This window comes from Spermophilus citellus, assembly GCF_964194105.1.
Source record: "Spermophilus citellus genome assembly, chromosome: 15".
In the NCBI taxonomy this organism is placed as follows: Eukaryota; Metazoa; Chordata; class Mammalia; order Rodentia; family Sciuridae; genus Spermophilus; species Spermophilus citellus.
Genome location: NC_138195.1, coordinates 88545434 through 88571792, shown reverse-complemented (window position 1 = coordinate 88571792; position 26359 = coordinate 88545434). Strand labels below are relative to the sequence as shown.

Here is a 26359-nt window from a genome sequence, read left to right as displayed (position 1 = left end):
TACATAGTTATCATGCACTTCCAGTGATATCAAATTTCTGATTTTGAAATAAAAACTCACCATACTTTTGCTTTTTTTTTTTTTTTTTCCACTGTTGAAATTGGGTAGTATTTCAACTGGCACTTGTGACTCCTGGGGGGAGGAATAGCAGTTGTCTTGGTTGGGCTACTGTAGGAGAAGCCAAGACTACAAAGCTTGGATTTTCAGTTTTAATACAGAGACTTCTTTCATATTAGCATTACGAAGACTTAGCATTTTGATGTATCTTGCACTTTCAGAAAGTTCTCGTAACATTAAGATAACCGAATTGCACATGGATATTTAAGGAAACATTTCTAGAGTCTGTATTTTAATGTATCATGTCATCTAGGCCCTAGGTGATGCTAATCAATTGCATAGCTTTGAAATGCACTAGTGATATTTTAGGAGTATATTTATTGAGTTTTGGGGAGGGTGTGTCTGAAATATATTTTCAAACTTTATTATGGAAAACCTTAAATGTTCACAAAGTAGAGATAATCACAATGAATCCTATGTATTCATTGCCTCATCTCACTAGTTTCATATCACAGACAATCTTACTTTATCCTCACACTCCCACATTACTTCCTTCTACCTTCTGTAGTAATCTAGTAGGAAATCCCAGGCCTCATATGATTTCATTGGTGAATATTTCAAGGTGTGTCTCTGAAGGAGAATACAAATTATTTGTACTCCTATTAAGTGCTGCCTGGCTTTGTTGTGGAGAGGAAGCTGAGTGCTTAGAAACAGGCCTTCCATTGCATTTTATTGTAGTTAATTTGGTGTGTGTGGGGGGGTCCTGGGGATCGAACCCAGGGTTGCGTAATCACTGAATCACATTCTCAGCCCATTTTTTGTTTTATTTTGAGACAGGGTCTCATTAAGTCCTTAGGGCCTCAACAAGTTGTAGAGGTTGGCCTGGAACTTATGATCCTCTTGCCTTAGCCTCCAGGCGTGCACCACCATGCCCAGTTTATTGTAGTTAATTTGTGTTTAGAAATATGAGTTTATATACTACTTAGGTATTATAGTAAATATCAAGGGATTTGAAATTTTTTTTTCTGTAAATATATCTGTGAAGACATGAATTACCATCATGTGTGAAGCTATGTGACAGTCCTTATTTCATAGCCAGCCTACAGTTTGCTTTGTCGTCCCCTGCCACCCCCGACCCCCCACCCCGCTCCCACCAGCTGCCCATTGCTTCCTTCTTTAAATGCTGAGAGACAAGCAGCATATACTGCTGTTTTGGGTGGTTTTCTAGAAATCTGATACACGTTAAAAAGGAGAGAGAGGGTAAAGGAGGGAGGGAGAGTGGGAGAAAGCCAAAAAGGAAGGGCGGAAGGAGATATTTGAGTTGAGAGAAAAGAAGGCAAAAACAGCGAGAAATGAGAGCAGGACTGCCAGTTTGGTCCCCACAGGGAGCCTCCCTGTGCCTTCCCTCCTCTCTTGGTCCTCAGTTCTCTGTCTCCACCTTTCCTGGCTTCCCCTGTGGTTTGTATCCCCTTTTTTGGGGGGCAGTAACTTAACTTTGCTGGTGGCATTTAGGGTCAGGAAGTTTGCTGATTTCTCCCTTAGAGAGTGTTTCTATAAGATAAAGGTTGTGAAATAAAACTTAAAAAAAATGAGTACTAATTGTTGTGCTTTATTTGCTTTTATACAAATATTTAGGAATATTTATCCACTCTAATTTAAAAAGTTGGGTACCTAGGGCTGTGGGCTAGTTGGACTTCTCATCCTCTGTGGATGAGCCATAGAATGTTATAAAAACACTAATTTTATATAGACTTTTGGGTTTACTTTAGATGCTTTTACTGGAATATTGTATAATGGTTTTTCCTTTTTCTGTGTTCTCTTTTTTTGCCCACTGACTGGATGAATTGATTCTGCTCAAATTTGCCTCTGCAGTTCACGAGATTCCTCTGCAGTTCACCGCTGGAGGTAAGAGTTACTGACTGACTTTGATACTAGAATTGTTAATTGAGTATCAATGTTGGTATCTTTCATTAGGCATTTATTTAACAATTTAGGAGTGATCATTTTGAAGTAACACATTTTTCAATAATAGTAATGAGATGAGTACAGCCTTTTTTGGTAAAATTTTCTACAAGTTACAGCTATTCACCTTCATAACTAGTCACTGCTCCTTTTTAAGTTCAATTCTTTCTCAGTAAGTAGAGTGAACAGTCCTTCACTTTAAATAGCCTTGTATCTCCATTATTCCCACAATTGTTTATTTAACTCTATATAAATTAACCTTGTGTTAAGAGACCTGGAGAAATCACAGGCAAAAGCTGTAATTGAGGAGGTTTCACCTGGTTTGAGAGACCATTTTAAAGCCCATGAGTTGACTGGACAGGAGCAGGGGATTTGCAGCAAGCTTCTGTTGCCACACAGGCATGGTTTTGGGTGCTTCATTTTCTGTTCATTGAACACTCATCCTGGTTCTCAGTACAGAACTGAGGATCCAGTAATTATATTTTAAGATAAAGAAAAACGGTTCGATGTTTAGAGAACCAGGTATCATTGTGAGCTGCAGTTGCAGAAAAACTTGTAAGTGATTGGCAAGACCTGGAAAAAGAACATGTTTTCACTCATCAGCCACATGATCTTGGGCAGATCCCAGCTCTTGGACCCTTAGTTTTCTTATCTTTAAAATGCAAATAATAATTCCTACATCTCAAATGAGGCCACAAAGAGGAGCAGGTGTGAACCATGCTGCTGGAATCCGATGGTATTTGTGTTCTTCCCTTAGGCGATGCTTCAGCGCACACATGCCAGCTCTACTCCTTGCTTTCCTCTTGCCTTTCCTGTTGCATCTATTACTTATTTCACTTTGTGCTTCTTTCCCTGTTTCCAGCTCATTCAAACCACATTCCTCTCCATGGTTGAACTTCAGTCTTATGTCCTTTGTAAGCCCATCTTTGACCTCCCCACATACTGGCAGTTATTAATTTTCTGTTTCTGTAACCTTGTGTTCATTTGGTTATTGAAACAATTTTTGTTCATGATGAGTTATGGTGCCCAGCCTGGCATGTTAAACACTCCGGTGGCCACTTTGAGTGATCTCCAAGGGAAAGGGACCAAACCAGAAAGACTGGTACCATCCAGGTTTGGTCAAATTTTCTAAACCTCCAGTGTCTGAGGGGCATGTGGGGAACAAAGAAATATTCTGGAAAGATTCTGGGCTTTGAAATGGGAGGCACTTAGGTGGCCCAAGGACCGTTAACTGCCATGAGTCTAATGAAATTGTCGGGTTATAATAATGACATCCTGCATTGTTGTTTTGCAATCTAAAAATGGAAATAATACTTAGAAGGTCATTAAAATTAAATGAGTTGATTTGTAACAAACATGAGCACAATGCCTGACAAATTGAATTTTAAATAAGAACTTAGTGTAAAACAAAAACCAAACCAGAAGAAACTTGCAGGCAATATACATTTTATAGTCTGTTCTTTAATTGAAGAAGCAATTTCTACTATAGAAGCAGTAGGAAGTATCACAAAGAAAAAGATAAAAAAATTAATTATATAAGGATATATAATTTTGTACATAAAATACATATAATAAAAAGGCAACTTGGTGAAGTGTCATTAAAGAGTTATGTTGAATGTAATGATCTTTTAGAATAAAAAATTCTGTTTCTTTGAATAACATTTGGTTAGATTTGATCAACTAGTCAATGAGGTAAAATGCAAATTCTAGTCAATGTGTTTTTTTTTTTTTTTTTAAGAGAGAGTGAGAGAGGGGAGAGAGAGAGAGAGAGAGAATTTTTAATATTTATTTTTTAGTTCTCGGCGGACACAACATCTTTGTTGGTATGTGGTGCTGAGGATCGAACCCGGGCCGCACGCATGCCAGGCGCGCGCGCTACCGCTTGAGCCACATCCCCAGCCCCTAGTCAATGTGTTTTAAAAGTTTATAGTAATCAAAGGAGGAGATACACAAAATATTAGCATCAACTATGAAAAGCTAAATCATTTTACTCTTCAAATAAAGGACCCACAGTGGGTAGAGGTGCATTGGTAGCCTCAATAGTGGTTTTTGTAACCATGTCATAGAGTTTCATTAAGAACTTAGAGGAGTGACCTGGAGTAAGGGTTTTAAGGAGAAGGCAGCTGAGTTGCTCCCCTGCACAGCTGGGACTTAAACAGGGCCTGCCTGATGGCTTAGTGAGTGGCCGCTAACCCCAGAGCTCCTTCAGCAGCCCTGAGCCCAGGATTCTGAATTTTTGCCACCACACAACACCTGAGAGCCCAAGCAGAGCCAAGGCAGGAGGATGTTAGAAGTCCCAAAATGTTTAATTTTGCCACTAAGTTTATTTTAGCTGAAGAAGGGAAATTACAGATATGGTAAATACCCAACACCTACCTAATTTTGAAGGAAAGAAAAATAAGTCTGGTAGAGACACATACTTGAGACTTGCAGTTGAAAATAAAGCTGACTTTAAACTTAATTTTATCTACAAAAGCTTCTATGAATGAACCATGTCCCTTTGTTGTAAGTCCTAAACAGTTAACTGCCACATGAATCTAATGAAATTGTCAGGTTATAGTAATTACATCAGTAATTTGATATGTTGTCATTTGAATGGACCATGTGTGGAGAGTCAGCTCCTTCCCTCTGTGGAGCTGACCCTTTTACATTCCTGTAAGCTGAAGACTAATAGCGCTCATTAAGCTTTATGGGAAAAGAGCTTTTATCACCTCATCAAGTCAGGCCGCATATTTCCATTCTACTTCTAATTCTGTGTGGCTCTGTGGCTGCTGATGTGCACTCCCTGCTAGGTTTACATCGGACCTCTGCCTTACAGACATTTTTATTGACATTTCTGAGTCTGAATTACATTTTGTGTGGCACCACTTACAGATGTCTTCAATTAAATGTAGGTAAATAAAAGGGATTATATATCAGAGGCCAAAAGATTCTTGAAATTCTCTTTAGAGTCAGACTTTGCCAGCCAGTCCAGTTGGTCGCAGCCTCATCGTCATATTTAGAGGTAGAGCAGCAGAGGTCGAGGTGTTGAGAACAAGTCATGCCACACATGCACGGGGACAACTTAGACCGCTCGATTTCTCTGCCTTCTGTTCCTTCCTTTCCCATCCCTAAAATCTTCTGGGAAGTCAGCACCTGTCATATATAGGAACTGTGCTTAACTTTGCCTGCATTGTTGATTCTTACAGACGATCTACTACTTCTTAGGAAAAATCAAGCCCAGAGAAGTAGATTAGATTAGCTAGGCACTCCACAGCACGGCCACGAGTCTGGAGGAGGTGGCGCAGTGAGAAGCTGGAGCACTACTTGAAGAGAATGATGAATTGGAGGTGCACTTGGTAAAGCCCACAGCAGGGCTTTTCAGCCTTGGCGCCCAGGGCATCTTGGGCTGGGGGGAGTCTTGGTTGTAAGGACCATTGGGAGCCTAGCTGCACCTTTGGCCTCTGCCCACTAGATGCCAGTATATCCTCCTCCCCTGCCCTAGTTGCCATAAATGGTCTTTAGACTTTGCTAGGTGTCCCTAGTGGACAAAGTTGTTGCCCTAGAGCAGTCATAAGAAAAAGAAAGAAAAAGGTGGAAAGAGGTAGAGTTAATAAGCAAATAGTGAAGATAAGATATGATGATAGAGTGTTCAGTTTAATAGAGGATAAGGAAGAGTGAACAGAAAGCAAGTGGGACAAATGGAGAACAAGTAGCAAGACGGTCCTTAAATCTAACCATGTTGATTATTAACTGTGAAGGGTCCCAGTCAGAACCCTCCTGTTCAGAATGTCCTGCATCTGCACTGCAGAACAGTAGCCGGTGGTCATACGTATTGCTGAGCTATGTAGGAACTGTATTTGAATTTTAGTTAACTTTAAGTAGCCACATGTGGCCAGGGGCAATACAGTGTCATACGGTGGGGAGTTGACACAAATGTTCTAACATTGGATTGTGATAGTTTTACCATTTTATAAGTTTGCTGAAAATCAGAATTCTGCAAAATGTAGAAGAAAGAAAGGCCAAAACTGGGTCCTGGAGAAATGAAGGGATCTTGGAAAGCTAGTAATGGAGAGATGAGGTGGGGGTAGAATGAGTTAAGCTGGAAAGAAGTCTGAATAATTTCTGGCCACTAAGAATCAGCTGTCCATAGAGTTGTGGAGAGAAGGCTAGGAAGAGGGTTGAGCTGTGAGTTGGGGAAGCTTTCATCTGTTCTCCAGCTTAGTACTTGGTTGACCCAGCTGTATTTAAAGAGCTAGGGCCTGTGCAGAAAGAGGTAACTGAAGGGGACATAGACATCCTTAAAAGAATGGTTAGCATTCCACTGATGGCACTGAATAGTGAGCAGGGAAAAGCTAGGTTGTAGCTTGGTTCGCTAGGCAAAAGTTGAAGTATAAGTAGGGATGTTTTTCTGGTCATGGAGGTTAGGAACAGTTGTTGGTTTTTCAGGCTGAGTCCCATATTCTTGAATCAGAAGTTGAGCAAGCTGTAGACCAGAGGCACTAATTAGAATTCTGGAGCAAGATCACTGGGATTGTCATTTGACTGCTCTTCCCTTCACTTGGCTCTGAGTGTACTCCTGGCTGGGACAGGGCTGCAAGCTAGGCTAATGACAAGGAACTAAGTTAAACTGAAGACGCTGTTCCTTGCCCAGCAAGAGGAACTTGTATGTGCTGGCCAGAGTGTACTTCTGAGCTTATGGCTGGTTCCTAGAGGAACGAGCTTACTTCCATCTGTTTTTTGGACACCATCAAGACAATATAAATTGAAGGGGAGTATATTTCATAGTAAAATGATAGCACTTGGAAGTCCTTTTCTAGAAATTGATCCTGAATGATAAAAGTATCAAAACTGATTCTGAGAAAAAAGAAAGCACACTTAGAATAGAAAATCAAGCATTAAATACCACAAAATCATCTTGTTAAAGATTTTTCTGCATGAATTTGGATTAGTTATGGTATCTTAAAATCTTAAGTTCATTCAATCTATCTTCTTGCTGGATCTGGCTTCCTTTAGCAAGTAGTAGCATTCATCATTACTCCAAGGACCTTTTTAACTGTGTTGGAAATTAGGGTCATCTTCCTTGACAGTTTTCATTGCCCATTAGATGTGCATGAATGCTTCAGAAGATGTGTGAATAGTAAATCCTGGGGTGGATTAGTTTCCATGGGGACGTCAGTCTTGTTTGATCTTGGCATTCATTGAGTTCTCAGTCTGGAATGTCACTGTGGGATGTGTTTTCCCTCATAAAAAGATCGGAAAAGCAGGAGTCTCAAATTGAACTGACATTAAAAAAGGGCCCACATAAGGATAGTAACTCTTGATTTTTAGGTATATGTTGTAGTGTTCAATAAATATTGACTAGCTAGTAGAATTAAGAAGTTTTGGATTCTGTTATTTTGTGAGCCATTTTGGTGGTGCTTTACTAAAAATCTTTTTTTTTAAATATTTATTTTTTAGTTTTAGGTGGACACAGTATCTTTATTTTATTTTTATGTGGTGCTGAGAATCGAACCCAGTGCTTCACGCATGCTGGTCAAGCCCGCTACCACTTGAGCCACATCCCCAGCCCCAAAATATTTATTTCTTGGTTGTAAATGGACACAGTATCTTTATTTTAATGTGGTGCTGAGAATCACACCCAGTGCCTCATGTGTGCTAGGTGAGCACTCTATCACTGAGCCATAACCCCAGCCCCTAAAACTCTTTTTATTGAAGTGTTAGGTTTTAAAATATAAAGAAATATCAGATTAAAGAAAATCTTGATTTTTATCTATTCTTTATAAGTTTCTTTCTTATTTTGGACACACTTATTAAATTCCTCAATTACTTAAGCTTTGTAAAGTTCAATTAAAATTTTTGTCACAGTGTCTCTAGTTTTTAGTTTTAAATGTTAAGAGTAAGCCCTTTTGGTTTGTTATGGTTTAAATATTAGGTGTCCCCTAAAAGCTCACATGTGAGACAATGCAAGAAAGTTTAGAGGTGAAATGATGGGGTTATGAGAACCTTGACCCAAGCAGTGAATTAATCTCATGATAGGGATTAGCTGAGTGGAAACTGAATGCAGGAGGGTTGTGGCTGGAGGAGGCGGTCATGGGGTATATAGTTTGTCTGGCAAGTGGAGTCTTTCTCTGTTTTCTGAGCTGTTTTCCTCTACCACACTCTTCCACCATCACATTCTGCCTTACCTTGGGCCCCAAGGAATGAAGTCGGCCATCTATGGACTGAAACTGTGAGCCCCCGAATAAACTTTTCCTCTTCTGATTGTTCTTGTCAGGTCTTTTGATTGTAGCAGTAGAAACGCTGACTGAAACATGGGTTCTTTGAAATATTTAAATTCCTAACAATTACATATTTGAGAAACACATTTACTGAACCCTTTCTTCATTATGTTGAACAGCACCCAGGGGCACATTGTGATTCTGTTTCAGTGTGGTGTACCACAGAAGCAGTGTCTATTGAGAAAAACCCCGAGTTGAAAATTGAAGATTCTAGGTTTTGGTTCTTCCTGGCATGTTCCTAAACTGGCTTTGTAACCTTGGGCAAGTCCCTTAATCATCCTGGCCCTTATTCTTTCAAGAGAGTGACTAGAGTATCCTAGAGGGAGAAGTCCCTCAAAACTGAGTGAATGAGCCAACATTTTAATGTATTTTATGGCTTCTTTTCAGCTCAGATATTATAAAGCAAGGCAAATAGAATTCACTCCCCTGTCCTACAGCTTGCTATAGTCCTTCAAGTTTCGTTTTTCTTTTTATGTTCTCAGACAAGCTGCCACTTTACTTTAGGATCATTCTACTCACTTCTTGCGTTAAAAAAAAAAGTGCCGTCCCATTATCTAGCATACATAAAGGCATATATCTCTTACTTTTGCTATTAGTGTGGGTTCAGTCATCGATGTGTAACTTCTCTTTTATTCAGAGAGCTAGGAGTTGGGTAATTGAGGACTGTATGCAAGCATTGCCGCAGACTCAGAGTGCATACCCTCTTACACTGAGTGGCAAAGATGGGTGTTTATTGACATGATCCAAAGTCATGGGGACATAGAAATAGGAAGGAAAGGTATATAAACTTTAAATTATGCTCTTATTTTGGTGTTTATCTTACTTTAGAAACTATTCAGATATCCAGAGATTATTCATTAACTTATTAATATAAGCTGGGTATAGTGGTACCTGCCTATAATTTCAGCCACTCCAGAGGCTGAGGCAGAAGAATTGCTAGTTTAAGGCCAGCCTAGGCAATTTAGTGAGCCCCACTCTCAAAATTAAAAAAAAATAAAAAGGACTGGGGATGTAGCTTAGTGGTAAAGTGCCCCTGGGTTTAATCCCCAGTACCAAAAATAAAAATTTAAAATAAATTTATTTACATGTTAAAATTATCAGGGGATCTTAGAAATTGCACAAGCCGTCACAAAATATAATATATAATCATTAGGGAATTGCAAATCACAGCCATAGGGAGATACCAGTTTATACCCGTTTGGTTATGGATGTGGAGAAATCCGGACTCCTATGCATTGTTGGTGGAAATGTAAAAAAAAAAGTGAAAAGTACTTTAGAAACCTGCAGATAGAATTACCATGCTATCCACCAATGTCACTTGTAGATGTATATACACAAAAGAATTAAAGTAGGTGGGGCTAGGGATATAGCTCAGTTGGTAGAGTGCTGTGTCCACTGGTACATGAGGGATAAAAGATGGCATATTCATACAGTGGAGTGTTATATGTGCAGAGGGCACATATAACATGACCCTTGTGAGACAAGCCAGTTACTAAAGAGTCCATATGTGGTTTGCAGAATAGTTAAATTCAGAGAGACAGGAAGTAGAGTGGCGTTGCCAGGGCCAATGGAGAGGTCATTGTTTAAATGGGTACATGTGGTTTTAAACCTGAAAAATTCTGGAGATGAGTCATGGTGACAGTTGCACAACACTGTGAAGGTACGTAATATCACTTAGCTGTCCTCTTAAAAATGGTTAAAATAGTAGATTTTATGTATATTTTACTGTAGTTAAAAATGTTTAGCTGGGTGTGGTGGTGCTAATCCCAGCTGTAATCCCAGCTGCTGGGGAGGTTGAGGCAGGAGGATTGAGAGTTCAAAGTGAGCCTCAGCAACTTATCAAGGCCCTCAAGCAACTCAGCTAGACCCTATCTCTAAACAAAAATATAAAAAAGGGCTGGAGAAGTGGCTCAGTAGTTAAGCAACCGTGGGTTTAATCCCCAGTACAAAAAAAATAAAAGTTTAAACATGTTTGTCAGAATTATAGTTCAGTTTAGTTGCATATAGATTTTAAAAATCTTAAGCATTGTGTAGGAATACTGTTAAATTTTTTTTGATGTATAATGAGTAGTGTTAGAAGTTCAATTGAACTATTTTTTCATTAGACCTGCAGATTTATTTATTTTAAATCTACTGATGTATTATTATTAATAAATCTGAGAAAAGACAATTTTTTCTTCCTTAAACCCAATTAAAAAAAAATTCTTCTTTTTAGTTATACATGAAAGTAGAATGTGTTTTAACATGTAGAATGTGTTTTAACATAAATGGAGTGTAACTTCACATTCTTGTAGTTATACATAAAGTAGAGTTACACTGGTCGTATATTCATATATGAAAATAGGAAAGTTATGTCTGATTCGTTCTACTGTCTTTCATATCCCTTCCCTTCATTCCCCTTTTTCTAATCCAAAGTACATCTATTCTTATCTACCTCCCCCTTATTGTGTTAGCATCTGCATATCAAAGAGAACATTTGGCTTTTTTTGGGGGGGAGGGACTGGCTTATTTCATTTAGCAGCATGATAGTCTCCAATTCCATCCATTTTCGGGCAAATGCCATAATTTTGTTCTTTATTTAAGGCTGAATAGTATTTCATTGTGTATGTACCACATATTTTAAAATCCATTCATCTGTTGAAGGGCACCTAGGTTAGTTCCATATATTAGCTATTGTGAATTGAGTTGCTGTAAACATTGATGTGGCCATGTTAATATAGAATGCTGATTTCAAGTCCTTTGGGTATATACCCAGGAGTGGGATAACTGGGTCAAATGGTGATTTCATTTCAAGTTTTCTGAGGAATCTCCATATTACTTTCCAGAATTAAACCCCAGGTTTTAAACCAGTTTGATTTATCTAAAGATTCACCTTAGTTATGTAACTTGAATTCTTTCTGAGGTAGCAGTTTATGTAAGGAGTTTATTTTTTCTGAATTTGGAGATTTAATTAATATACATGCTTGTTTCTATAAATCAATTTTACTGAAAAATAAAGACTTTTTTGAACTTTCTAGAGAGTTCTTCAGTTTAAGTTCACAGGTCAGAAATAAGCCCACTTGGCCTCCATTCAGATCTCAAAGAACTGTTTTCTTTAGTTAATTGATCTGACAAACATACAAACTGACAAACAAGATTACAAACCACATTTTCTGTCTTCTGTCATTCAACAGAGTAGATCTCTATCATCCATCCAATAGAGATATAAGTCCTACTATTACTCCCACTGTTGGGATAATTTATTGGTCCCGAGTAAACAAAAAACAAAAACAGAAGCATAAACTTACTAGAAAGGGAGAAAAAGACACAGGGAAATAGAGCGAGCCGTGTGAGAGCTCTGGCGCTGCTTGGGAATCTTCGGGAACCAAGAAAAGACATGCAAGGCTTGGTAGGTCATGAGGTGTGTGTCTCATTGACTTCCCTCTGTCAAATGAGTTCACGGGAACTTCTCAGTGGACCATCCCCAAAGCTGTTAGCTAATTTTCAAAAAGGTAAAATCATGACCTCATACACACAGAGCATGAACACATGTCAAATAAAATTTGACTCATTAGTTAATGCAAAGCCAATAAGACATTAAAATTGGCATAAAGAACATTTGAAACTAGATAGATATAGATACACACGCAGTTTAATAAAAAGATGGAGACGAGATTGCTAGATTAGATGAAATCTTACAGGATGGGAAACTGTAACCTTTGGGTTGTTTCCCTGGATAGAAATATACAGGTTAACCCCAGCCACTGAAGGGTTGTAAAGTAGCCAATCAATAGAAAATCAAGCCCAGACTGCACTGAAAGAACACCCAGCCCTATGGTCTGAATGTTGGTGTCCTGCCATATTCCTATGTTGGAAGCCAGTATCCAACATGGTAGAGGTGGGGACTCTGGAAAAGTGATAGTGGTGAAGGCTCTTGGGATTTACTTACTCCTAGAAGAAAAGAATATATACCCATATACAAACACATGTTCTCTGTTTTTTTTTTTTTTTTTTTTTTGTCCAGAGTCTTTGTCCAGCCATTAGTTAGACCAGTACATGTGAGGATGAATGGATTTAAAAACATGGGGACCGTGTACACAGGAGCTCTGCGTAAATGCAGGCCTTGCCCTGGACCTCACTGGCTCCTTATAGTTTCAGCTGCCTTTAACAAATGCCATAGTGCCAGTGAGGCACGTGACAAAGAAGAGGGAAAGAAGCCACCCCTGTGTCTTCAAGGTGATGCTCTGGTTGGCCAAATGACGCGCCCCCTGTCATTTGACAGCCTTCTGACCTGACTGGGGCTTTGCATGCAGTGAGGTTGGCTCGCCCTCCTACTTGTCACCTAGACCAGTGTATCCCAAGCCCAATGTCCACACGAAGTGCCTGTGTGTCTTGTTAATGCCCATTCCTGTCTTCAGAGGTCTGGGGTGGGGCCCGAGATCTGAGATGATAAATGAATGCTGGTAGCACAGTGATGAGTGATTTTTCCTGAAGGGAGGCAAAATATGGTCTATTCTGTTTGTTGATTCTATACCTTTTACATTTATTCTTTTGACATTTGGTCTGACCTTTGATTTCTACCCAGCTTTGGATTCAGAAACTACTTTAGAAAATTTCCATCTGTAAGATATAACTTCAGATTTGATCTGTGAAATATATCACCAAAATTTAAACCTATCCTCTTTGGTCTCTTCCTTTTTATTTTTCTCCCAATTCTGTTACCTGTCAATGACTAAATTCCATTTCCAATTTGGGATAAATTATTTTAAGTTCTGATGTAATAAGTGGATTCTGCCAAATTGAAAAATTGTTATTGTGTGTATCCAAGTCCGTTTTCTGTTGTTAATAACACAATACCAAAGACTGGGAAAGTTACAGAGAAAAGAGGTATGTTTTGGCTCATGATTCTTGACCAAGGTTGAAGGTTGTGTCTGGTGGTGGCCTTCTTATTGGCAGAGCAGGAAGCATAAGAGAGAACTAGCCAAACTGGCTTTTATGTTAAAACACTCTTAAGATAACCCATTTTCCATAAATGCATGAATTAATTCATTTTTGATCCTACTTCTGAATACCTCATAATGGGGGGTTAAATTTAGCATGTGTTTAGGATGAGACAAACAATTTTTAGGTCCTAGCATTGTGGTACATTTATTACAATTTATGAACCAATTTTGCTGCATTATTATTCACTAAAGTCCATAGTTTACATTAGTGTATTCTTTGTGCTTTATACATTCTCTGGGTTTTGACAGAGGTGTAATGATGCATCCACCATTACTGAATCCTAGGGAATAGTTTCACTGCCCTAAAGTCCCTTGTGCTGTACTTGGTTTTTGCTCTCCTGTTCCTACCACCTGTGGCAACCACTGATCTTTTTAATCTCATGTTTTGCACTTCTAGAGTGTGAATGGTTGGAATCATAGGGTGTGTAGCCCTTTTGCTTTTTACTCTAACTTCTTTCACTACCATTATGCTTTTAGGGTTCTTCCTTGTCTTTTTGTGATTTTGATAATTGATTCTTTTTGCCAATTTTCCATTGTATGAATCTGTTCACCTATTGAAGGACATGTTAGTTGCTTCCAGGTTTTTCAATCATGAGCAAAGCTGTTGTATGTGCAGGTTTTTATGTGGTCATAAGTTTTCAACTCATTTGGGAAATATCATTTAGAATTATTTTGAAACACTTAAATGTTTTGTGTATTAAAATAAGTAATATAGCCAGGCAGGGTGATGCTTGCCTCTAATCCCAATATATCAGGAGGCTGAGACAGAGGATCACAAGTTCAAGGCCAGCCTTAGCAACTTAGTGAGACCTTATCTCAAAATTAAAAAGGGGGGTGGGGCTAGGGACTGGGGATGTAGCTCAGAACCAAAAAATAATGATAAAAATAAAATGGAGACTCTGGAGGCTGAGGCAGGAGGATTGTGAGTTCAAAACCAGCTTCAGCAAAATTGGGATGCTTTGCAACTCAATGATACTCTGTGTCTAAATGAAATACAAAATAGGGCTGAGGATGTGGTTCAGTGGCCGAGTGCCCCTGAGTTCAATCCCTAGTATCCTCCAAAAAACCCCAAATAAAATTAATAATGTAGTTTGATCTATGTTAACTGATAATTTTACAAATATGTAAGAAATAATTTGTAGCTGCCACTCATGTACACACCTGCAGTCAAAAAGTGTCCAAACTAGTAGCATATTGGAGCACAGCACCATAAAGTTCAGTGCCTGAGCTTCCATGTGTTATTAAATGATTGGAGAGCTGATTTCTGAGTTAACAGATTTAATTGTTTCCATTTTTATCTTTTTTTAGTCTTAGACTCTCTTATTCTTTCCTTATTTCAAGTGTTAAGTAATTTGAATCAGTAATTTGAGAGGAAGATACCCTATTGTGGTGATTTCATGTCATGAGGAATAAAGGAACTGATTCTATAGATGTGTCTGAATTTGTAGGCAGACATCATACATGCATTTAAATCCTTTTAGTTTATGGCATTGTAAACTAGGCACTGAAGTTTTTCTGAATGAAAGCCAGAGGGGAGTGACCTGGAGGATCTGGCTAATCCCCCTGAAAGGATGGTAAAGGGAGTCACAATCTTGGGTTCACCTCCAGCCAGTTCTCCATAGCTGTCACTTACTTGTTGAAAACTTTGTATTTATTTGTACTAATCACGTTAAGAACATGGTTATCCATGTGGCTGAGACAACTGGATGTACTTTTAGGAAAATAGCTTCTCAGCTGCTTTACCTTGTCTTCCACTTTTGAAATCTGATTTCTTTTCTCCCTTGAAGGTCCCTCATGGACCTACAAGGGAGAAAAGGAACTCATCCCTATTTTAGTTGTCAGAAAACATATTGGAAAGAAAAAAGTACAGCAAAACAGACTTTAAGAAAACAAACAGCATTCATTGAAATACTGCTTTTGATGTTGCTATATTTACTGATTTGGATATACTGGGAGTTTTTGAAACTGAGTTTGCTTGAATGTATTGGATTGGCTGACTTTTTATAATAGCATAAAAATAACATTAGTCCAGGAGCTAAGATGCCAGTTTTTGAGTCAGTTTGTAGTTTCTTGGTTTTCTGATATTTGTACTGCCCATTTGGCTGCGGGATTTCAGGTTTCTTCTTGTATGCAGTGAGGGAGCTCAGAGTTGGTAGTATATAAGTCTATTTTTTCCTGAATAATTATGGGATATCTCCTATCAGTGTAAAGTGCTTTTGCAAGACCCAAGTTTCCAGACCAGTTGAGAGACAGGAATAATGCTTGAGGTTGGACACATTAGTTATGACTGGACTCAGAGCAGAACACACCTGTGAATAAGAGTCAGATTATCAAATGGGAGGTTCAGGGGTGAGAGAAAGGATGACAGTTGGAAACTGAGAAGGTAATTGCAATTAGAAAAGATATTTCAGCTGGTACAACATTTAGGACTGATTTTTGTTTGTTTGTTTGTTTGTTTGTTTTTTGGTACTGGGGATTGAATTCAGGGGCACTCAACCACTAAGCTACATCCCCAGCTCTATTTTGTATTTTTATTTAGAGTCAGGGTCTCACTGAGTTGCTTAGCGCCTCACCTGTTGCTGAGGCTGGCTTTGAACTCGAAATCTTCCTGCCTCAGCTTCCTGAGCCGCTGGGATGATTTTTATTTAGGATTAATAGTATGTATTGTTTATTGAGAATTTGCTCATTGAGCTCATCCTTGTGTACTTTATAAGGACATTTTGAATGAATGAATGGATGACTGAGCACACACTTTACATTTAATGAGTCCTGGAGTGAAGCACTAAACTGAAATCTTAGAAGTATTTAGATTAATTTCAAAGTCACCTAATTAGCTTTTCTCTGCTTCCATTCCTATAAGCCTCAGGGCTTACATTTAAAAGAGAGTTGTCATGAAATCCAGTAGCATCTGCACTCTTTGGTCTCTCACTACATGGCTGGAGTGCTCATCTAGGAGGCAGGTCATGGGCTTCAGGACCACCAGCACTCCAGAGCACACTGTCAGTTGGGTGTTCAGTTATAACAGGGCAGTGGCCTTTCTTATTTTCTTTTTCTTTTTTTTTTAAGAGAGTGTGAGAGAGGGGAGAGAGAGAGAGAGAGAGAGAGAGAGAGAGAATTTTTTTTATTTTTTAGTTCTCGGCGGACACAACATCTTTGTTGGTATGTGGTGCTGAGGATCGAACCCGGGTCGCACGCACGCCAGGCGAGCGCGCTACCGCTTGAGCCACATCCCCAGCCCCTTCTTATTTTCTTTAGGTTAGGGCTTCTGTTTGTTTACCTGCTCTACCCTTCAAATTGTGTCTGCTGCTAGGAAAATAGGAATAACCTTTAAAAGACAATATGTATTTGACAGTGAATACTAAAACTAGGTTCTGACATAATTTGTTATTATAATTGATGGAAGCTCTTGAAAGTTATTGCCCAAACAGCATCTTAACAACAACAATGACTGATTGCCAATACTGCTAGATCACTGTCTTACTAGTTGACCTTGTTCACCTTTATCCTCCTTCCACACTGTACTGTTTGGAAGGAGTTGTGTACATTCCACACTTAATGAGGGAGGGGTTACACCATCTATCTTTAGGGCAAGGTATCTAGGTAACCTATTCAGAATTCTTCTGCATGGGAATTTTTCTCCTCCATTATTTTTTAGTCATATGTAATAGTATGGACTCAAAGATTTAGCATTATAAATCCAATACTATGTTATTTTGTTGCTGAAATTATTCCAACTCTGGACTTGGGGTGTTAGAGTCTGTAAACAAGTCAGGATGGCACCTGGCAAAATGCCAGAGGGAGTGGTTTGTGAAGTAAGGCCAGAAGAGCCATTAAGTGTGGAGATATCTTATTGGTTGACTGCTGTATCTAGTTTATGCTAATTAAGATAAGCTGTGTGGAATGTATAAATACCACTCCTGTCCTACAATAAATGGCTTCCACTCCTGCTGTATCAACGTACACAAGTTGTTCGTCACCCCCCGGTTATTTTGCTGCAGCTGGACTGCGGCATTGGGGTGCTCTTTCAGTTGACTCCTGTGTTTCTTTGATACGTCTCCATCAGTGTGGGTTTGAGTTTTGTTTTTGTTTTTTGAGTACATCCTTACCTTCTTGACACTATAAGATGCTCCAAGCTCATCTTAAATATTTCTTCCAGTCTGAGAACCAGCCATTTCTCCCAGTAGCCCTCATTCCTTTGATTGCAGAATGGAATTAGGATGAAAGTCTGGGCATTAGGTGTACTGTTGCTAGTGGGATGCTGTTTCCTTTAGCCCTCTCAGATGACAGGAAAAAAAAAACGTGTGTATTAACTTGTATATATGCACATGTTTATAATATACATTTCCAGGTATTACCATTTGTGTTTATATTAAGCTAAAATTGATTCTTAAACCTTCAAGCCCTTATTTATCTATAAATTCCCACTGTAACAGTGAGAAACCTGCCTCCTACCAGCCACCATCCATATACTTAATTGTTCAGTTTCAGATGCTCATATAGCAGTGTCAGACTGTCAGTCTAGACCCTCACTGGAAGCAGCCTTCTCAGATGGAGCGCCACCTTAGGTGCTGTTCATTTGCCTTTGTTCCTGTAGCACCTTTCAGTGAGATTGTTTCACACTTGTGTAATCTAGCTAGATTCTCTCACCACAGCCTGTGTGCTTTCATGGTTCTCCAGACTCCCAAGTAATTTTTTTAGAAATTTGCATTTGCATACATTTAGATTTATTCTTTGTGTTGCAAAGTTCTGTGGTTTTGATAAATACGTAATGTGACTTCTCTACTGATATAGTATCATATATATGGAATCATTTTACCACTTAAAAGGCCTGTTTGATCTATTTATCCTTCCCCTAGTACTCCCAAACTCTGGTAACACTGATCTTTTTACTGGTCTCTGCTTTTTCCTTTTATGGATTCCAGGTGAATTTGTGCAGGTTGTAACCTTTCAGACTCAAGTCTTTCACCTAGCAATATGCATCTGAAGCTTCTTCATTGTGTGTGTGCATGTGTCTGCCTTGAGAGCTTTCTTCTTATTGCTGAATACTGTTCCATTGTATGGATGGACCACAGTTTGTTTTCCATTCACCTATTGAAGGTTATCTTGGTTGTTTCCAGTTTTGAACAGCTGTGAGTAAAACAGTTATAAACATTCACTTTCAAGGTTTTGGGTTTTTGTATGACACAAGTTTTCAAACTAGAATAACATCTAGGAGTGTGGTTGCTGTTTTGTATGGTAAAGGGTACTTTAGTTTTATAAGAAATTTGAAAAGTGCCATACCACTGTACATTCCTGCTGTCCTTGAATGAGGATTCTGTTGCTCTTGGTCTTTATCAGCATTTGGCACTGTTTTTGGATTTCAGCCATTCTAATAGTTGTATAGCACTCATCATTATTATTTTAATTTGGAATTCCCTAATGACAAATGATGCTGAACATCTTTTCATATGCTTACTTGCCAACTGTACATTTTTTTTCAGTTAAGTGTTGTTCATATCTTTGCTCATTTTAAAATAGGGTTTTTATTGTTGAATTTAAAAAAATTTTGTGTATTTTGAGAGTACTAATCCTTTATCAGATAAATCTTCTGTAGTATTTTCTTTCACTCTGTGGCTGTACTTTTTATTCTTTTTATTCAACATGTTTTTTTTTTTTATAAATTTTTATAAAGTGCAACTTACTAGCTTTTTATTTTGATGGATTGTGCTTTTGGTATTGTATCTAAAAATGTTCTCAAACCCAAAGTTGCTGAGATTATATCTTCTATACTAGCTTTTTATTTTGATGGATTGTGCTTTTGGTATTGTATCTAAAAATGTTCTCAAACCCACAGTTGCTGAGATTATATCTTCTAGATATGTCATACAGAAATTTTACAGATTTGAAATTTACATTTAGGTCTGCAATCCATTTTGAGATTATTATTATTATTATTATTATTATTATTATTATTATTATTTTAAATACCAGGAATTGAATTTGGGGGTTGGCACTCGACCACTGTATGTCATTTAGAGACAGGATCTCTCTGAATTGCTTAATGTCTCGCTAAATTGCTGAGGTTGGCTTTGAATTTTCGATCTCCTGCCTCAGCCTCTTGAGCCACTGGGATTACTGGCGTGCACCACCAGGCCCAGCTTAAGTTAATTTTTGTGAAAGGTGTAAGTTGTCTAGATTTTTTTTGTTTTGTTTTGCATATGGATGTCCAGTTGTTAAAGCACCATTGTTGTAAAGACTATCCTTTCTCTATTGAATTATGTTTACTCCTTAGTCAAAGATTGATGTTGAGAGCCACAGCCGAATGGGCCCCAGCAAACTTCCAGCTGCCAGCAAACTTCCAGCTGCCAGCTGATGATTGGCTCACAGTGGCCCCAGCAACTTCTAGCTGATTGGCTCCTCTGCGGTGATGCTCATTGGGCTGTTTCCCTGCCCTTTCAGACTAGGGAGCTGCTCATTGGGGGACTTTTTTTGGCTCCGCCATTGCGACCCAGCCAATCGGCCTCAAGAGCAGGAGGAGTGGGGGAGGTTGAGAGGCTTGTGAGAAGCCGGTGGTGGTGGCAGTTGGACTCTGAAGGTTTTTCCTGAGGAGCTGTGTGGTGCGGTGTGTGGTTCTAAAAATAAAGTTTCTTTCTTTTGACAAGTGGCTCCTAAATTGTGCCCAGCCAGACTGCGGCAGATCGCTTCACTGTATTTCTATAGATCTGTTATGTTCTGTTGATCTATTTATCTCATACTTTGTCAGGACTACCATGCTGTCTTGATTATTATAGCTTTATGGTTGAGCCCTGACATGGGCTAGCATCAGCCCTTCAGCTTTGTTCTGGGTTGGCTATTCTGGGTCTTTTGTCTCTCTCTATAAACTTTAGAAATGAGTTTGTCAGTATCCCTTAAAAAGCTTGTTCTGATTTTGATAGGGATTGCACTCTGTATAGATCAACTTGAGAAGAACTGACATCTTGACAATGTTGAGTCTTCCAATCGATGAACAAATATTTTTCCTTTTACTTAGGTCTTCTTTGATCCCTTCTGTAAGAGTTTTATGGTTCTCTTCATATAGATTCTGTACATGTTTTGTTAGATTTAAACCTGGATTTTTTTTCATGGTTTAATTAATGATTTGTGTTTTTAATTTCAATCCTAGACATTGCTGATATATAGAAGTTATGTATATATCAGCAATTAGGCTCATATTCTGGTACTTTTTAATGATTGCTAATAACAAATATTCTAGTTTTTCTTTTAGTTCTTTGGGATTTTTTTTTTTTACATAGACAGTTATGCCATCTATAAACAGATTTTTTTTTCCTCTTCCCATTTTGAAAACTTTTATTTTCTTTTCTTGTCTCATGGTACTAGCTAGGATTTCAAGTCTGATGTTGAATAAGAGTTGGGGGAGAGGATTTTCCTGCCTAGTTCATGATCTTAAGTAGGGGAAAGCATCTAGTTTCTTATTAAGTGTGATACTAGCTATAGGGTTTTTATGTATATTTGATATCAAGTTGAACAAGTTCCCCATTTGTATGAGTTTTTAGTTATGAATAGCTGTTAGGTTTTTGTTAAACATATTTCCTGCTTCAGTTGATATGATTATATTATTTTTCTTGTTTTAGCCACACGGATAGGATGGATTACATTGATTACTTTCCTTCCTCCCCCTCTCTTAATGATTGCTTTTCTTATTCTAACCAGCCTCAAATACCTAGAATAAATTACTCTTGTTCATAACATATAATTCTTTCTGTACATTGTTGGATTGAATTTGCTGATATTTGTTGATATTTGTTTACAAGAAATATTGAATTATATTCTTTTTGTTTTTTTACTAGTTTGGATATTAGCAAACCTGCTCTTTTTATTTTTCTCTATTCCTCCCCCGCCTTTGCCAATGTACATTTTCTGTGGTTTTAAATATATGAAAATGATGTACCAGACATTTGTATTTGTTCACTTGTTAATTTCTAATATTTACAAACTCTATTATAAAGACTTTAATGTTACTTCATAAATTTTATTTTATGATTTTTATGTCAATAGTTATAATTAAAATCGTGTTATTTTATAATATGAAATGCCTATTAGCTGAATTTACAAAAAATATATATATTTATATATGTATATATACAAACACACAAACACACACACACACATACACACTCTGAAATTTCAGCATTTCTTCTTTGTGGTTATAGTTGCATTATGATAATTATGAAGAAACCTTTTTCACCTTTAGCTAAGAAGTAGTATCCATAGCTCTTTGTCTGTACACAGGAACTCTTACCTGGAACAAGTAATGGGGTCATGTGGCTTCTCAGTGGTGTGGTTATCAGAGAACTGGCCTGGTTGGCCTAATGGGAGCGCTTCCCCTGTTCTCACCCAGCCCTCTATGTTGTTTGTCTCCCACACATAATTTCCTTTCAACCTACATGTGGAACAAAAGAATATAGTTTCATAGTAATTCACTTAACCTGTGCATTTCTCACTGTCAAATATTAAAACAAGTAAGTTGAGGAAAACTTAAGTTGATTTCTTACTTTTAATTTTTTTGAATGAATTTTAATTGACACATTGTAATTATACACATTTATGAGATACCACGTAATGTTTGAAAACAAGGTACATAGTGTATAATGATCTAATTAGGATAATTGGCATATCTGCCATATCACCTTAGACATTACATTTCTTTGTTGAGATGATGTAAAATTATGTAAAATCCTCTCTACTAGCTGTTTTGAAATACTTGTTTTATTATTGTCAGCCGTAGGTAACCTGCTGTGCTGTAGCACTTTCGTGGTACTATGCGTTGAACCAGGTCCTCGGGCATGCTAGGCAGGCATACACCATTGAGCCATGTCCCCAGCCTTGTGCTATAGAGCTTTTCAAGTTATTCCCCCTGGCCAGCTGCAACCCCGTCCTTGCTAACCGTACTCTCCATCTCACCCTTTCTTGATTTTACTTTTCATCCTTTTGTTCCATCAGTTTTCTACAAGTTAAAAGGTTTGCTATTTAACAGTGTGTAACTGGGGAAGGTGAAGGCAACAAAGAGGGACATTTTAGGACTTATTTAACTTAGTCAAATAAAAGTCTGCTAGATTAATTATGAGATTTTTTAAATATAAGGAAAAATGGCAAACTTCATGTTTGTGTATCTATTTTTCATAGGCAGAGTATCCCCCTAATGGACCAGAGTGTGGTTATGGCTCCTTTCACCAGCAGTACTGGCTTGATGGGAAGATCATTGCTGTGGGGGTGATTGACATCCTTCCATACTGTGTTTCATCTGTGTATTTGTACTATGATCCTGATTATTCATTTCTGTCACTGGGTGTCTACTCTGCTTTAAGGTAAGGTTGCTTTTTGCATTACATAGAACTTCAAGTGATTACTCATCAGATTAGATTTTATTATATAACAGTAGAAATCTTACTTGACAGTATAATAATTTGTTGTTATGGTTAGCCTCTTAGTCTATTTTGGGATTAAAAGTACCACTGTTAGAACTGATGCCATTGTTTGATGGTCACTATCTAGCTTTTTAATGTTCCATGCACTCTGAAGTGTATAAGAAACTAGTGTATTCAGTGATGCTTTTGTTGCATTTACTTAGGCACCTCCAGCAGAACCACTTGTCTATCTTAGATGTTATAATATTTATACCCTTATCATCACTATCATCTTTGTGTAAATGGATTAAAACAATATGATTCTGCTTAAAGAAATCTAGTTACAGAGTCACTTGCTTAAGGCCAGGGACATGTTCTGAGAAGTGCCTTGTTAGGAACTCTGTACGAACTTGATAAAGTGTACTTAACACAAACTAAGATGGCTGCAGTGTCACTAGGTGGTGTAATCTTTTGGGACCGCTGTCACGTATGTAGTCCTTGGGTGACTGAAATGTCATTATGGGGCACCTGACTGAGTATATGGAACAGGAACCAGGAATTCCTGGCTGACCGAATCTGTCATCCTCATCTGAGGATGATTTCCCTATGGTGTCCATGCTGCAAACATATAATGCAGCACGAGCATTTCCAGTGGTAAGGAGATTGAGATCTTTATGAGAATATTTGTTCCTATTTTTATTCTTGCTTTCCTGTATGTATATGTGTAGAGCAGGAGAGGAAAATAGGGATTTTTTTTTTTTTTTTTTTTTGGTGTGGGAGTACTCGAGTCTCTTTTTCTCCTGTAATTTTCTCTTTTTATTTCCCATTCTTTATGTTGATGGTCATATTTTTACATCATGGTAAATGTACTGCTAGATTATTTTGTGTATGTGTACTTTTTTCTGAATTATACAAGTAGAAGAGTTGATGTTTTTAACTAAACCATCAGTTTGATTTAAAACATTTTTTATTGATGCATATTAATTGTACAGAATGATGGGTTTTCATTGTGATATATTTGTACATGTACTTACTATAATTGGATCAGTTTTACTCCCCAGTACCTCCCCTTTCCTTCCCCCCTTCCCTTTCCCTGACCTTCTTCCTCTGCCCTATTGGTCTACCTTGTATTTTCGTGAGATCATTTTTTTTCTTTTTCTTCTCTTTACCCTTATTTTTTTTCTTCCATGAGAGAAAACAATAGGACTCTTGACTTTCTGAGTCTGACTTACTTTGCTTAACAAAATGCTTTCCAATTCCATCCTTTTTTTCTGCAAATGATATAATTTTGCTCATCTTTATGGTTGAATAAAACTGCATTGTGTATCTATGCCTGAAACTTCTTGCATTATCTGACACGTGAGCTTTTAGGAGACACCTTGCATCCAAACTATAACAGTGCCACATTTTTTAGCTCATTCATCTGTTGACAGATTCCTAGACTGGAACTTAGCTATTATGAATTGTGCTTCTATTAAATGTGAGAATGCACATTACCTCTAGGGTATGCTGTTTTGAGTTCTTCTGGATGGATACCAGGGAGTGGTACAGCTGAATCACGTGGTAGTTCCATATTTAGTTTTTTGAGAGACCTCCATGCTGACTTCCATACTGGCTATTCTACTGTGTATTTGCACCAACAGTGTATCAGTGTATCAGGGGTCCTTTTCCCTGCTCCCTCACCAGCGTTTATTATTATTTGTATTTTTCATGATTGCCATTCTGACTGGAGTAAGATGGAACCTCAGTGTAGTTTTGATTTGCATTTTCCTGATGGCTAAACAGTTGAACATTTGTACTTACTTTGAGAAGTGTTTGTTTGGTCAGTAATTCCCTTATTTGAATTTTTGTTGTTGTTGTTGTTGTTGAAGCATTTCCCTTAAGTTTTTGTGTAACAGTTTCAAAGTTTCTGGTTTTATTCGTAGGTCTTTGATCCATTTTGAGTTGACTTTTGAGCAGGGTGAGAGATAGCAATCTAGGTTTTTTCGATTACATATGGATGTCCAGTTTTCCTAACACTGTTTGTTAAAGAGATTGTCTTTTCTCCAATGTATGTTTTTTGGTACATTTGTCAAAAATCAGATGGCTATATCTGTAGGTTTGTCTCTGTCTTCAGTTTTGTTTCATGGTTCTATGTGTCTTTTTTATGCCAGTATCATTCTTTTTTTGTTACTATAACTCTGTAATATAATTTAAAATTGGGTATTGTGATTCTGCCAGGATTGCTCTTTTTGGTTAGAAATATCTTGGCTATTCTGGGTCTTTTATTCTTTCAGATGAGTTTTATGACTCCCCCCTCTCCTTGTTCTGTGAAGACTATCATTGGTATTTTGATGGGGATCACATTTAACCTTGGAATCACTTTTGGTTAATATGGCCATTTTTTCCAAGGTTCAATAGTGTTTATTTTGTTATTTAATCTTACATTTCAGTTATCTTTTTAAAAATTTAAAAAATTTTTGAAACTAGTTATGCATGACAGTAGCATGCATTTATGTACTTTGGTATATCATACATAGAGGGGATATAATTTCTCATTTTTTTTAATCTTATTATTTTTTTTTTTTGGTGGGGTTCTTTTTTTTGTCTTTTTTTGATCTGGGGGTCAAACCCAGGGCTTTGTGAATGCAAGGCAGACGCTTTGCCGCTGAGCTACATCCCAGCCCAATTTCTCATTTTTCTGAGTGTACATGTTGTAGAATCATGGTCATGTGGTCACATATACACATACAGTAATAATGTCTGTCTGATTCTACCATCTTTCCTATCCCCACATCCCCTCTCCTCCCTTCCCATCACTTCCCTCTACCTAATCTGAGGTAATGCTGTTCTTTCCTAATGCTCCCCGCCTTATTGTGAATTAGCATCCACATATTAGAGAAAACAGTTGGCCTTGGGTTTTGTGGGATTGGCTTATTTCACTTAGCATGATATTCTCCAACTCCAACCATTTACTGTCAAATGCCATAATTTCATTCTTCTTTAAAGCTGAGTAATATTCCATGGAGTATGTATACCACATTTTCTTTATCCATTCATCTATTGAGGGACACCTAGGTTGGTTCCATAGTCCTGCTATTGTGAATTGAGCTGCTATAAACATTGATGTGGCTGCATTTCTATAGTATGCTGATTTTAAGTCCTTTGGGTATAAACCAAGGAGTGAGATAGCTGAGGTCAAATGGTGTTCCAGTCCCAATTTTCTGAGGAATCTCCATACTGCCTTCCAAAGTGGTTGCACCAGTTTGCAGTCCCACCAGCAATGTATGAGTATACTTTTTTCTCCACATCCTCGACAACATTTATTGTTGCCTGTATTTTTGATGATTGCCATTCTGACAGGAGTAAGATGAAATCTTAGAATATTTTGATATGCATTTTTTTAGTTGCTACAGATGTTGAACACTTTTCATATATTTGTTGATCAATTGTATTTCTTCTTCTGTGAAGTGTCTGTTCAGTTCCTTGGCCCATTTATTGATTGGGTTATTTGTTTTTTTTGTTGTTAAGTTTTTTGAGTTCTTATATATCCTAGAGATTAATGATGCTATTAATTCTTCCTACTTTTGAACATAAGAGTTCTTTCCATCTTTTAGTGTCTTCTATTTCTTTATTCAGTGTTCTGTAGATTTCCCCATAGAAGTCTTTCACTTCTTTGTTTAAATTTATTCCTGTGTGTGTGTGTGTAGAGAGAGAGAGAAAGAGAGAGATAGAG

General features: G+C 37.8%; 1 protein-coding gene across 8 annotated transcripts in view; it reads left to right on the top strand.

The window, feature by feature from the left end:
* The window catches only part of ATE1 (arginyltransferase 1), a 146709-nt gene that overhangs the window by 38782 nt on the left and 81568 nt on the right, over positions 1-26359 (top strand). For all 8 annotated transcript variants that reach the window (XM_081268777.1, XM_081268776.1, XM_081268775.1 and 5 more), the window contains 2 exons: positions 1930-1962; positions 22424-22605. In XM_081268777.1, coding sequence (XP_081124903.1) covers positions 1930-1962; positions 22424-22605 — 215 coding nt within the window. The remainder of the gene's footprint in view (positions 1-1929; positions 1963-22423; positions 22606-26359) is intronic.